Raw genomic sequence first — 14,125 nt, forward strand, 5'->3', positions numbered from 1 at the left:
GACTAATGTGTAATATACTATAGTGGGAAAATTAAAGTGTTGCTATTTTGTAAGTACATTATCAGGCTGTTAATTAAAGCTACCGAATGAGAACACCAAATTGTACGATGACATTTGAAAGAAAGTAAATCTAAATTGCATCGTGTTGCTTTAATTCAAAGCAAGATGTTGCTGCGTGTGATATATTGATATGAAACAGTTGGTCACACCAATCTAATAGACATTTAATGTCTTAAAATCACCGGGATTGCATTGCAACTACATTCACTTTGATGACACAATTAGCTTTGGTTTAGAGATACAGAGTGGAAAATTCTTAAGGGGTTGGACAGGCTAGATGCAGGAAGATTGTTCCCGATGTTGGGGAAGTCCAGGACAAGGGGTCACAGTTTGAGGATAGAGGGGAAATCCTTTAGGACCGAGATGAGAAAAACATTTTTCACACAGAGAGTGGTGAATCTCTGGAACTCTCTGCCACAGATGGTAGTTGAGGCCAGTTCATTGGCTATATTTAAGAGGGATTTAGATGTGGCCCATGTTGCTAAAGGGATCAGTGGGTATGGAGAGAAGGCAGGTACAGGATATTGAGTTGGATGATCAGCCATGATCATATTGAATGGTGGTGCAGGCTGGAAGGGCCGAATGGCCTACTCCTGCACCTATTTTCTATGTTTCTATGAAACAGGCCCTTCGGCCCACCAAGTTAGCACTAACCAGCAATCATCAGCACACTAGTTCTATCCTACACACTAGGGACAATTTACAGAAGCCAATTAACTTACAAACCTGCACATCTTTGGAATGTGAGGAAACTGGAGCACCCAAAAAAAATTCATGCAGTCACAGGGAGAGCATACAAACCCCTTACAGACAGCACCTGCAGTCAGGAATGACCCAGGTCTCTGGTGTGTATGGCAGCAACTCTACCACTGTGCCACTGTCACCCTGTGATGAAATTTAGTTGGTAGTAACAAGGTGTAGCATAAATGAAGGAACTGCAGATGTTGGTTTACAAAAAAATAAAATAAGTGCTGGAGTAACTCAGCAAGTCTGGCAGCATCTCTGGAGGACATGGACATAGGCGACATTTTGAAGGGTAAACATCGCCTATCCACGTCCTCCACAGATGCTGCCTGGCCCGCTGAATCACTCCAGTACTGTGTTTGTGTCTATGTTTATTTTAAAGCATAAACATGGTTAGCGGAACATAATGTCATTAGTATAGTAAATATTTAGTATTTAGTCAGTAAATACAGTATTAATCCGTGTCAATGCAGCTCTTAGTAGGGCTTTCCTAAAAACGTAAGCAGTTAAGAGCAGAAAATCAATGCATATATTTTCAACGTGATGGAAAACGCTGATGTTACTTAGTCGCCCTTTTCCTTCTTACCTGTACCATTCTTTCAAACATGTGTGCTAAAGGCAAGTAGGAAATATGTACATCTTCAGATGTAGGTAACCACTGGCTCTGTAAAATATAATAAACGGCACAGGCCTGGTGAGAGAAAGAGACTGACTCTTACCTGGATAAGTCTCTCAAACATATGAGCCAGAGGCAAGAAGGAAACAAGGACATCATCCTGTCTTGGAAAGATCACTTTCTGCAGAGGGTATGAGGGAATGTGAGACAGAGGAGAATACACTGACAGAGAGACAAAGAGAAAGTTACAAAAGAAAAGAGAAATGGCATCAAGAAGAAACAGACACGAATTAAAGGAGCTTTGTCATCTGATAGGTTGTGTGAAGAGGAAGAAAATGTTAGTTGTACCCTACAAAATTGTGTTAATACCCACATCACAAAAAACCATACCTCACAACACACCAAGCTTGAAATATCAACCACATCTCTCCACAAAGACTGCCTGCCTTGCTAAGTGTTTCCAGCATTTTGTGTTTTTATTTCAGCTTTGTAATTTAGCCTCTTGTGAAAACAATGTTCTCCGTTTGTTAAAGCTTTCGTCGGACATGTACCCTGTCCGGAGGACAAGGGCTGTTGATAGGAAAGGCTCGCAGACAACCGATATAACGCAAAGGGACTGTCAAACTGCGTCTTGCCTTAAACTGGAAAAAAGCTCCGTTTAGCAAATTTAATAATTTGCCACACACTACGTTGCAATCAAAGGGTACACAGTATCATGAAGATTCAGTGCCTCTGACCGATAACATTTCTTTCTTCCTTCTGCTTTCTCACAAAGTATGGGCACCTCATGTTTTATGCTAGGGTTACGTTCTTGGAGAGCAGTGCACAATTTTTAAAAAGGCACAAATTTACACGACCAGGCGTAAATTTGAGCTGGTAATTTTTTTAATGTGCACGTAAATTTGCTGTGTGTTAATTATTCAAGTGCATTGATCGAAAAATGCATACATCAAACACAGGTAAAACACAAGTTGCCTGTAGTTCCAAGCTGGCTACTCACTAAACTCCCGGTGAATTGTGAGATTGGACATCAACACAGCAAAATGTTGGGAACACTATGACAGAGCCCCTTTAAGAGTAAATAATGAAATAGCATGTACAATTTTTAAAAAATTGTATACATAAGCATATCTATAAAATCTGTGGAAGATATGAGTTTTCAAAACTCAATCAACACATTAACTAGAAAAAGTAAACTTTCCAAATATATGGAAAAACCTTTTTTCCTCCATTGCCCTACATCTCTTTGGGTTATTTTTCCCCATCTCATTTCATTTGCTGTAGTAAATTGAAGGATAGGCAATGCCGGCTCAACTATGTTGCAATGTATAGCCCGTGACTAGAGTGTACTAAAGAACTATGTTTTTGGTTTAGGTTTTTTTTAAACAATATATTACTGAACATATTGAATGTTGATTTAATATGACAGCAGAGTATTACTGGAAAGACAAATTATCTCAAATATAATGACACAAAAATTACTGACAGATATTACACACATTGGTCAAATCTCAGTTCTTCAATATTGCACAGGAAGATCAAACAATCTAATGCACAATAAAACACTAACATGTTACAATTCTCCCTTTCTCTACATGGGGAATGCGCATTTCCTGCATAAAATTCTTGGACTGCAAAAAGTGTCAGAAAGTTGCAGCCCCCGTTCAACCAATGTGTGTGAAAATATGCAACTGGACTCAGGATTCATAGGCAAAGGTTTTTAAACGGAAACTAAACGGAATACCTATCCTGTTGCACATGCCCTGCGCACATACCCTGCTACTTTATAAGATTTAGGAAGATGGCTATAATCCCTTTAATCTGCATCTGTTGTGAATCGCTTCTGCTGCTGAATGAAAGATCAGCGTGTTTGATTACATATTAGGAGCATTAGTTATGATGCTTAGGGTGAGAGCATCTATATCCCCATTTAATCTGTATTACTAACAGGAGATCACGATTCTCCACACTTAAAGCAGCCATTAATTGTGGCTGTGAAGTCCCTCAAAACTCAACCTCTTTAGTCCCATAAATGTGCTATTTAATATGGATGGCAATTTGGAACTCAGTGTGTGCAAAACTATACCATCCTATAGCTCTTTTCATTGAAACATCTGCTGTTGTTCATTGTTCTTTTTACTTTGCACCAATGTCGAATTCCTGTATTTATCTTTTGTGGTTCACAGTCTTATTCAGCTAATTAGCAGTTTTCTGTTCTCCTATTAATTGCTTCCAAGAATAGTAGATTATATCGCACACTGATTAAGCTGCATATAACAATAAGTGTAGCAGGAAATAACTAACAGTTGCCAGGAGGGGGAATATATATTTGGTTCTTAAAGTATGACAGGATGAGCAAGAGATACTGCAAGGTTATTGATTAACCTTTTATTAGGCTAACAGCGGGGAGACTATTAGTGTTTAAAATAAAGAGCATTATTTTACCAGCATTCTATGTAGGTTTGCTGATGCAGTGCTATGATAAAGCTGCCTCAAAACGTTTCTTCCCCTTAAAGATTAATCATGTTGAATATGTTGTATATAAAACTATGAGGCCTAGTTAGGGTTGACACAGAGCCCCGAGTGGAAATGTCAAAGACTACAGGGCATAGCTACAAGGTGAGAGAGGCAAAGTTTAAAGGAGATGTGTGGGGGCAAGTTTAAAAAAAATATTTACAGAGAATGGTGGGTTTACACTAGCTGTTTTACCAGTTTCACAGTTCTCCACTTTGTTTCCCCTTTTAAGATCACATCTTCACTGGTCAACAATGAGTTTACCAGGCACCGCCCTGCCAGAGGCCATTTGTGGCCGGCCTTGATTGGTCCTACTCTTTCCTTACCTCCAACTCTTCACCCCTCCCCTCCTCACTTTCAGTCTGAGGAAAGATCCTGACCAGAAACGTCGCCCATCCTTTTTCTCCAGTGAAGCTGCCTGACCTACGGAGTTACTCCAGCACTTTGTGTCTATCTTTGCCTAACCGCATCATCAGTCCCTTCAATTTAAGAACATAGATTCCACATGTTCACAAGACAGATTAGAAGCAAGTTCAAATCAATGAATTTCTCAAGGAAGAAGAGTCCCAACCCAAAACGTCACCTATCCATGCTCTCCAGACATGCTGTCTGATCCGTCAAGTTACTCCAGCACTTTGTGTCAAGTTTCAAATCAATATCAGTGAAGGGTCTTGACCCGAGGCGTCGCCTATTCCTTCTCTCCAGGGATGCTGACTGTCCCGCTGAGTTGCTCCAGCATTTTGTGTCTATCAGTGATATCCAATGAAGTTGTAAAAGTATGGTAATACCATGGCTGAACGTGTATAAATTTCCATTTAATAGCTAACATTTAATCTGTATTACAAATTCATCTCAATATTTCGCAAATGAACATGGTCAAGATATTTTTTGCACAATTTTTATTATTTAAGGGTAATGAGGACTGAAAATAGTGCTTCCTCTATGACAAGCTCCGAATAGTTATTTTACTTGCGGCCAAAGAGATTTTTGTTTCTATATTCACCTCTGTAACTTTCAAAAACCCTGAAAAATCAGCCACCACATTCCCATGTGTGAGCATGGCACCTTTAGGATTTCCTGAAAAGAAACATATATCATCAAACCAATCATAATTCACAAAATAGCAAGCAACTAAAATAAAGTGAAAAGTAAAGTCATACGAGGAAAATTGAAGTCAAGGCCTTCCCCCTCCCCTCCACTGACATTTTCATGCTCCAAATGGCCTCCTCCAATGATGTAAAGTTCTAATGAGAACTTTGCCTGACCATTTAATCTTGTTATCGTTTTTGTGGGTGTCTGCTAAGCACATAAATTGAGCATTGCTTTTTATAAAAACTCTGTAGGCATGACAATATTGATTACCCAACCACAACTCCTGGCTCTGAGGAAGTAATTAAGATTCTAACATAGTAGTGGGACTGGCACACTATAGAAGTCTGCATGGGTAAGGTTACAGCTTGGGCTGTTATTGACAAATCAGTAGTTTCATGGTTACCATCACTGATATCAGTTCGTTATTTAGATATTATTAATTATCATGAATTTAAATTCACAAAAAAGACAGGTCTGAAGAACAGCCTGAACCAGAACCATCATCTATCCATGTTCTCTAGACATAGAAACATATAAAATAGGTGCAGGAGTAGGCCATTCGGCCCTTCGAGCCTGCACCACCATTCAATATGATCATGGCTGATCATCCAACTCAGTATCCCATCCCTACCTTCTCTCCATACCCCCTGATCCCTTTAGCCACAAGGGCCACATCTAACTCCCCCTTAAATATAGCCAATGAACTGGCCTCAACTACCTTCTGTGGCAGAGAATTCCACAGATTCACCACTCTCTGTGTACAAAATGATTTTCTCATCTCGGTCCTAAAAGACTTCCCTCTTATCCTTAAACTGTGACCCCTAGTTCTGGACTTCCCCAACATCGGGAATAATCTTCCTGCATCTAGCCTGTCCAACCCCTTAAGAATTTTGTACGTTTCTATAAGATCCCCCCTCAATCTTCTAAACTCCAGCGTGTACAAGCCGAGTCTATCCAGTCTTTCTTCATATGAAAGTCCTGCCATCCCAGGAATCAGTCTGGTGAACATTCTCTGTACTCCCTCTATGGCAAGAATGTATTTCCTCAGATTAGGAGACCAAAACTGTACGCAATACTCCAGGTGTGGTCTCTAGAGATGCTGCCTGATCCTACTCCAGCACAGTGTGCTTTTGAGTATTAACCAGCATCTGCAAATCTTTGTTTCTATTTAAATTTGTTTGAATTTAAATTTCCCAGCTCAAGTGGTAGATCTGAACTCATCACCCTGGCCTCTGGCTACAAGCCCACTATCTTAATCATTACTCTACCATACATGGAGCAGGGATCATTCCAAAATGTAGAGGGGCTGAGAAAGACTACACAAGTTATTTCTTCCACTGTATCTATAGACATATGCATACGTATGTTTCTAGCTATGGGACTGAGCACAGTGGCACAGCACTCAGGAGTACCAGAGACCCCAGGTTCATTCCTGACTACAGGTGCTGTCTGTGTGGACATGTATGTATTATACGTTCTCCCTGTGACATCGTGGGTTTTATTCCTGCTGCTCCGGGTTCCTCTCACGCTCCAAAGAAGTACAGGTCTGCAAGTTAATTGGCTTGTATAAAAAAAATTGTAAATTGTCCCTAGTGTCTAGGTGTACAGTGTGATTGCTAGTCAGAGTGGACTTGGTGGGCCGAAGAGCCTGTTTCCACACCGTCTCTCTAAAGTCAAACTAAAGACTGATCAGCTTCCCTGCTAAGATGTGCATAGGCTGGGAGAAAAAACCCAAGCTCACAACAGTGCTCAAATCATAATTCCATGCAGTACATACCCGTTGTTCCGCTTGTGAAACAGACAATCGATAGATCTTCAGGTCGGGGAGGCTGCGTGCAAAAAACAACAAAAAACAGCAATGAAGGAACTCGGGGGAGCTGCAGGTAACGGAGGAGACTGATGTGTACTGAAAACCAAACAATACATTGTGTGCATCGATGCCAATAGCTAGACGACCATTCAAGTCGCTGGTTCCCAAATTATCAACATGTTTTTGGAATGTTCCAAAGAAACAGAGAGATTGTTGCTTGACTCACCACAGGAGTTTGTTTGTTAATTTTTCCAAGATTCTGAAAGTAAGAAGAGAAGAAAGTAAATCAGAGTAAAAAAATTGGACATAGATTATGACTGCTAATTTTTGATGGGTGGATTTAGAAGGAAAGCTCTTCAATCAGTAATTAACTTCCAATTTAGGGCAACAGCAGAAAGTGTCACTAAGTTGGTATGTGCTTTATTCTGGGTCCTTTCATTGATAAAATACCACAGAGTATAAACTTGTTGGGCATCAGAATAATTTGCAAAAGATTCCCATGGAGACACAAGGAACTGCAGATGCTGGAATTTTGAGCAAAACAAATTGCTGGAGGAACTCAATGGATCAGCTGTGGAGGGAATGGTCGTGATGTTTCCAGTCAGAATCCTTCTTCAGAAGAAACCAAAAGTTTGTTCAGTACTATTACCATAATTTGTTTAAAAATTGTTTGATAAGATTCTTTCGTTTACTGGATTTACAAAAAACCTCAAAACATTTGTACCCGGTGGTAACTTGTACACTCTGGAGTTTAGAAAGATGAGAGGGGATCTTATTGAAACATATAAGATTGTTAAGGGTTTGGACAGGCTGGAGGCAGGAAACATGTTCCCGGTGTTGGGGGAGTCCAGAACCAGGGGTCACAGTTTAAGAATAAGGGGCAAGCCATTTAGAACAGAGAGGAGGAAACTCTTTTTTCACAGAGTTGAGAGCGTGGAATTCTCTGCCTCAGAGGGCGGTGGAGGCAGGTTCTCTGGATGCTTTCAAGTGGGAGCTGGATAGGGCTCTTAAAGATAGCGGAGTCAGGGGATATGGGGAAAAGGCAGGAATGGGGTACTGATTGGGGATGATCAGCCATGATCACATTGAATGGCGGTGCTGGCTCGAAGGGCCAAATGGCCTACTCCTGCACCTATTGTCTATTGATATCATGTACTCACTGGTTTAAAATAAAACAGACTAGCCCATACTCTATCCTTGCCTCAATGTTAGGAAATCTCACCTGTCATCCTTGTAATGGCTATGTTCATGTGAATGATAACAAAACTTTATGCAGTTTTGTGTTGAGCTATCATTTGTGAAGCTGTTCATACCAGATATCACTTTCTAGCAATTTACAGGACTTTGCTTTTAATATAATCACTGGCTGTTTATGGACTTTCAGTCAATTTTAAAATACAGTAGTGAGCCACAAACTGTGTTAAAAAGCAACTTCTTGAGCTCCTATCTGAAATGGTTTAGGTTGTTCATGGTTTAAGTTTATTATTGTCCCGTGTGTCAAGCTAGGTGCTTTGTTTTGTGTGACAATACTATACACAAATACAATCAAGCCAAACTGGTAGAGCAAAAAGAAAGATACAGGGCACAGAATACAATTTCTCAGCATTGCAGCATAATAGTTCCAGAGACAAAGACCACTGCCTGCAATGAGTTAGGCCAGAGAATTGGACTGTAGACCTGGTTTATGTTAAGACCATTCAGATAGACTGATAACCGAGGAGAAGAAGCTTTTCCCGAGTCTGGTGGTGAGCGTTTTCATGCTTCTGTATCATCTGCCCGACGGGTGTGGGGAAAAGGAGGAGAACCGTCTTTGATTACGTTAGCCTCTGAAATGATGCCGAGGCTAAGACATTCAGAGTGACAATGCCCTTCAGCTCACTGGCAGGGCAGATCAGTTACACAACCCTGACAATATGACCTTTGAAAACCGCGATGGCATTTGTCTGAGCAATCAATGCGAGTGCACAGCTCCCTGCGTTTATTCAAGGATTAGGCTTTGAAGTGTTATTTTTCTTCCCTTTCTCCCTCGGAATATTCACTCTACCTTTGGTCATCGCTTGCTGCTCTGCCTAAAGGACTGTCCCATGAGCATGCAACTGCATGCGGCAAGCGCGACCAAACCGGAAGCGGAGGTCGAGTGATCCCCGTACAGGGCCTGTTCCACCAGTATGCGACGGCATGCAGCGAGCGCGACCAAACCGGAAACGGGGGCCGCGCGGAGGTCGAGTGATCCTGTACGAGTTGACGTGAAGTTCGAGCGAAGTCCGCGGGAAGTTCGCGCTAGGCGTACGCCGTCAGGACGCTGTGTACGGCATCAAGACGTGCGTACGGCGTCAAGGCGTTGCGCACGCCCGTCAAGGCGTTATGTACGGCTTCAATGTGGCTGCGGGCCGGCAGGCCGTTGCCGCGCGGAATTTTTGGACAGTGTCAGTTTTTCGGAGCCCCGCGCGATGTCGGGACCAGCTCCGCACAACTCCATACGGCTCCGGCGATCGAAGTGGGACTGGCCCCGCGAGGCCGTACGGCTCAAGCGACCACGTTAGGTCGCGCTTGCCGCATGCAGTCGCATGCTTGTGGGACAGGCCCTTAATGCAGCATACATGGCTAAACCACTGCTGCAGATATGACTTTACAAACTTTAAGTTAGCTCATGCGAACATAGAGCAGTACAGCACAGGAACAGGCCCTTCGGCCCACAACATCTGTGCCGAACATGATGCCAAGATAAACTAATGTTGTCTGCCTGCACATGATCCATATCCCTCCATTCCCTGTATCTCCATATGCCTGTCCAAAAGCCCTTCAAAAGCCAGCAATAGAGTTGCAGCCTCACATTGCCAGAGACCCGGGTTTGATCCTGACTACGGGTGCAGTCTACAGAGTTTGTTCATTCTCTTTGTGACCGCATGGGTTTTCTTCGGGTGCTCCGTTTACCTCGTGCAGGTTTGTGGGCTTCGGTAAATTGCCCTTAGTGTGCAGGGTGCGAAACTGGGATAACACAGCACTAGTGTACCGATGAACGTTGGTAAGCACACACTCAATGGGCCAAAGGGCCCGTTTCTATGCCAAATCTCTACACAAAAGTACTTACACCATTTAAGTAGAACGGTTTAGACACATACCTCTACCTCCTGAAGAGCTAATATCTCCACACCGCAGTTAGCTCCCATCTCAACCAAGTCCAACTCAAATGGGTCCATTAGGATAACTATCTTCAAGCCTGGTGTCTCCTTTTTCTCCACATTCTTCAAAAGAATTTTTGCCTTTCCCACTTTGTCACAGATAACTGTTGATATCTCAGCTTAAAAAGAAGGACGTGCATTAGTGGTGCCTCATGCCAGGCGAGAACTAGATTTTGTACTTACAAGCAAGTTTAGAAAATCGCTCTTCACTCCTAGTCACATCCCAAGGGAAGCACATTTGTCGGTCAAGATAACACATTTACAACTATTTTTACATCATGCATTTGAAAGGGGGAGTGCTTTTAGGAAGAGACAACTTTGTAATGTTGTAATGTTAAAAGATAGCCATTTCAGATGCCGCTTACATCTAACTAGAGAAATTACATTGGGGATATACACAAAATGCTGGAATAACTCAGTGGGTCAGGCAGCATCTCTGGGGAAAAAGGAATAGGTGATGTTTTGAGTTGAAACCCTTCATCAGACTGAAGAAAGGTCTCGACCTGAAATGTCACCTATTCCTTTTCTCCAGAGATGCAGCCTGACCCACTGAGTTACTCCAGCATTTTGTGTATATCTTCAGTGTAAACCAGCATCTGCAGTTCCGTCCTACACAAATTACATTGGGGTTGTTTTAAACTAAATTTGGATTATTTTAACACCAGGATATTCTGAGCAACAAGATGGCATTTTGGGGTCCATTTACTAAAAGGATTAATATATTTCCAGACATTCTTAGACTTCAAATGCAGCCAACAATGCCATTTTGTTAGCTATTTATACACTATTTAAACCAGGCATTATTTTCACCAAATAATGAGGCCATAGCCTTTAGAATGTAATGAAAATATTTTTGGGACACTTTTTCCCCAGTAGATAGTACAGGCATGCATTGTATTTGTCTTGGTGATATCACTTGCAAGATACATAATGCTATAATGTGTTTCACGATGTCATATGTAAGCTTCATTGAAAAATTCTTGCCAAACACACTTTCATGCATCTTTTAAAATGGTGAAATAAAATGATTTTCATGTAGACTTCATCTCCTGAAGTCGGGAGAGAAATACAAGAAAATAAATTGAAAATATTTTGTTTCTGCTGACAAGCAATACATTAAAAAGTCCAACTGTCTTGTGGACCTGCAGGATATGATTATCTTGAAGATTTGTTCTGAGAGAATTGCATTCAAATCGAGGACTTTTGGAACTAAAAACTGTTCTTTGGCACAATTGAAAAATGTCCGGATCACCAGTTCATTATACATCTCGAGTGTTGGTTTTGTGTTGAAATTGATTCCCATTATCTCAATGATTCTTTTACTTTTCTACTAGCTGTTGCTCCAATTAGCAGAATGTCACAGATCAATACTAAAGTGACAAATACACCATAGCACCAAGGACTGGCCCTTCGGTCCACAATGTCCATGTCGAAGATGGCAAATTAAACTAATCTCCTCTGCCTGCATGTGATCCATATCCCTGCATATCCAAAAGCCTCTTAATTATCACTATCATGCCCGCTTCCACCACCAACCACGGCAGCGCATTCCAAGCACCCACCACTTGTAAAAACAACTTGCTTCACACAGCTTTATTGAACTTTACCTCATCTTAAATCTATGCCCTCTAGTGCTTGAGATTTCCACCCTGGGAAAAGGATTAACTGTCTACCCTATCTATATCCCTCATAACTTTATATCCCCCTGTCAGGTCTTCCCTCAACCTCCAATATTCCAGAGAATAACATCCTATCCCTGTCCCAGTTCAATGCAAAGAATTAAATTATATCAATATAAAGACACCCTAAAAGAAGAGTTAATTAAAAAAAAAACAGGATGAGTGGGTGGAATATACAAAATATTTGACAATTACTGCAAAGAGAGGATACCACTGTACTGGGGAGATAACATCACCTGGTCTCAAAAATCAAGTTTCAACAAATCACAAAATTCACTTGTGTTGTGACATTTGATAATTCAAAAGACATGAATAAATATCAAGTAATTTATGTTTCCATGTAGCCATTTTTGTTCCAATTACAATGAGAGTGTGCACACTTCCAGACTTGTTATAATATACTATAATTCAATCTGTAAACCAGGGAACAAATGTATAGTTTCCTCATGATTTACAGCATGCAAAACGGATTGGAATATTACTAATATGTGAATTTATTTTGCAAAACAGTTTTTCCAAAGCAATCTGGGGTAATAAATAAGTATTGATGATCATTTATTTTAATTGCATCAGTAGAATACCGTTTTGCAATTGTATGGTTTTACAATATGAAGTCAAGGATCCTTTGATTTCACCTTTTTTTGGCATTTAAGTTCAGCAAACACGGTATAGTTTTGAGAAGTGTGTTCTTATTACCTGTGTTAATAATGTAGCGAATGGCTTCAGCTCCAAGTGTGTCATAAAGAGGCACTATCACCATGGAGTAGGTATAACATGCCAGCTCGGTAATAATCCACTGGTGAGAAGTTGTGATTACAAAAATACAAAAAATAAAACACTAAAAAGGAACAAAACCTCATGCACACAAACAAACAGCAAAATACGTTTATTTTAAAAAAAACTTGCTGCAGCTATCTCTCACCTCAGGCCTGTTTTGTGCAAAGACTCCTATGAACTGGTCGGGTGATGGCCTGCAATTTTTCTGGAGCAGCCCTGATCCCAAATCCATAGCTCTGTTGGCAACCTGTAGGAAAATGGTGTTGCTTCCGTCATATTGTACACTGAGCAAAGAAAACCAACGAAACAGTACCGCCCTTTTTAATCAAATGGCATTTTTTCATCTAATGAGATTTCCCCAAAACAATTGATATCATATCTGTGTGTACAAGTGTTTCAGTGTTATAGTCATGCAGAAGATAGTCACAAAGTAACTCGGCGGGTTCGGAAGCATCTCTGGAGAAAATGGATAGGTGACGTTTCGGGTCGGGACCCTTCTTCAGACACGTTTTCCCAACCCAAAACATTACCATATAACCATATAACAATTACAGCTCGGAAAACAGGCCATCTCAGCCCTTCAAGTCCGTGACGAACACTTAACATAGAAACATAGAAATTAGGTGCAGGAGTAGGCCATTCGGCCCTTCGAGCCTGCACCGCCATTCAATATGATCATGGCTGATCATCCAACTCAGTATCCCGTACTGCCTTCTCTCCATACCCTCTGATCCCCTTGGCCACAAGGGCCACATCTAACTCCCTCTTAAATATAGCCAATGAACTGGCCTCAACTACCCTCTGTGGCAGAGAGTTCCAGAGATTCACCACTTTGTGTCAAAAAAGTTCTCCTCATCTCGGTTTTAAAGGATTTCCCCCTTATCCTTAAGCTGTGACCCCTTGTCCTGGACTTCCCCAACATCAGGAACAATCTTCCTGCATCTAGCCTGTCCAACCCCTTAAGAATTTTGTAAGTTTCTATAAGATCCCCTCTCAATCTCCTAAATTCTAGAGAGTATAAACCAAGTCTATCCAGTCTTTCTTCATAAGACAGTCCTGACATCCCAGGAATCAGTCTGGTGAACCTTCTCTGCACTCCCTCTATAGCAATAATGTCCTTCCTCAGATTTGGAGACCAAAACTGCACGCAATACTCCAGGTGTGGTCTCACCAAGATCCTGTACAACTGCAGTAGAACCTCCCTGCTCCTATACTGAAATCCTTTTGCTTATTTATCCATTACCCATCCATTTGCTCCAGAGATGCAGAGTTACTCCAGCATTATATCTTTGGTATAAAGCAGCATTTGCAGTTCCTTGTTATTACAGTCATACAGCATGGAAACAGATCAATGAGCAATGAGTTCTTGACAATCTTCAAAACATCATTTTATTCATATCCTTCAGCCTACAATGTCTGTGCCAAATATGATACCAGGTTACACTAATCTCCTCTGCCTGTATGCAATCCATATCCCTCCATTCTCTGCACGTCCACATGTCTATTTAAAAGCTTCTTACATATCACTATCACATCTGGCACCACCACCACTAGCAGTGTGTTCCAGGCACCCACCATCTTCTATGTAAACAAAATACTTGCCCCACACATCTCTTTGAAACTTTGTCCTCTCCATTTAAAGTTGTGCCCT

General features: G+C 41.3%; 1 protein-coding gene across 4 annotated transcripts in view; it reads right to left on the bottom strand.

The window, feature by feature from the left end:
- The window catches only part of LOC129701812 (long-chain-fatty-acid--CoA ligase 6-like), an 85,013-nt gene that overhangs the window by 22,242 nt on the left and 48,646 nt on the right, over positions 1-14,125 (bottom strand). For 3 of the 4 annotated variants that reach the window (XM_055643273.1, XM_055643276.1, XM_055643275.1), the window contains exons 5-11: positions 12,620-12,721; positions 12,394-12,493; positions 9,959-10,137; positions 7,063-7,095; positions 6,804-6,855; positions 4,938-5,011; positions 1,391-1,468 (exon numbers count right to left, since the gene is read on the bottom strand). In XM_055643273.1, coding sequence (XP_055499248.1) covers positions 1,391-1,468; positions 4,938-5,011; positions 6,804-6,855; positions 7,063-7,095; positions 9,959-10,137; positions 12,394-12,493; positions 12,620-12,721 — 618 coding nt within the window. Of the gene's footprint in view, positions 1-1,390; positions 1,469-1,523; positions 1,602-4,937; positions 5,012-6,803; positions 6,856-7,062; positions 7,096-9,958; positions 10,138-12,393; positions 12,494-12,619; positions 12,722-14,125 lie in introns of all 4 variants that reach the window. The other variant, XM_055643274.1, reaches the window with a different exon arrangement.

Source organism: Leucoraja erinacea, chromosome 11 (genome assembly GCF_028641065.1).
Source record: "Leucoraja erinacea ecotype New England chromosome 11, Leri_hhj_1, whole genome shotgun sequence".
Lineage (NCBI taxonomy): Eukaryota > Metazoa > Chordata > Chondrichthyes > Rajiformes > Rajidae > Leucoraja > Leucoraja erinaceus.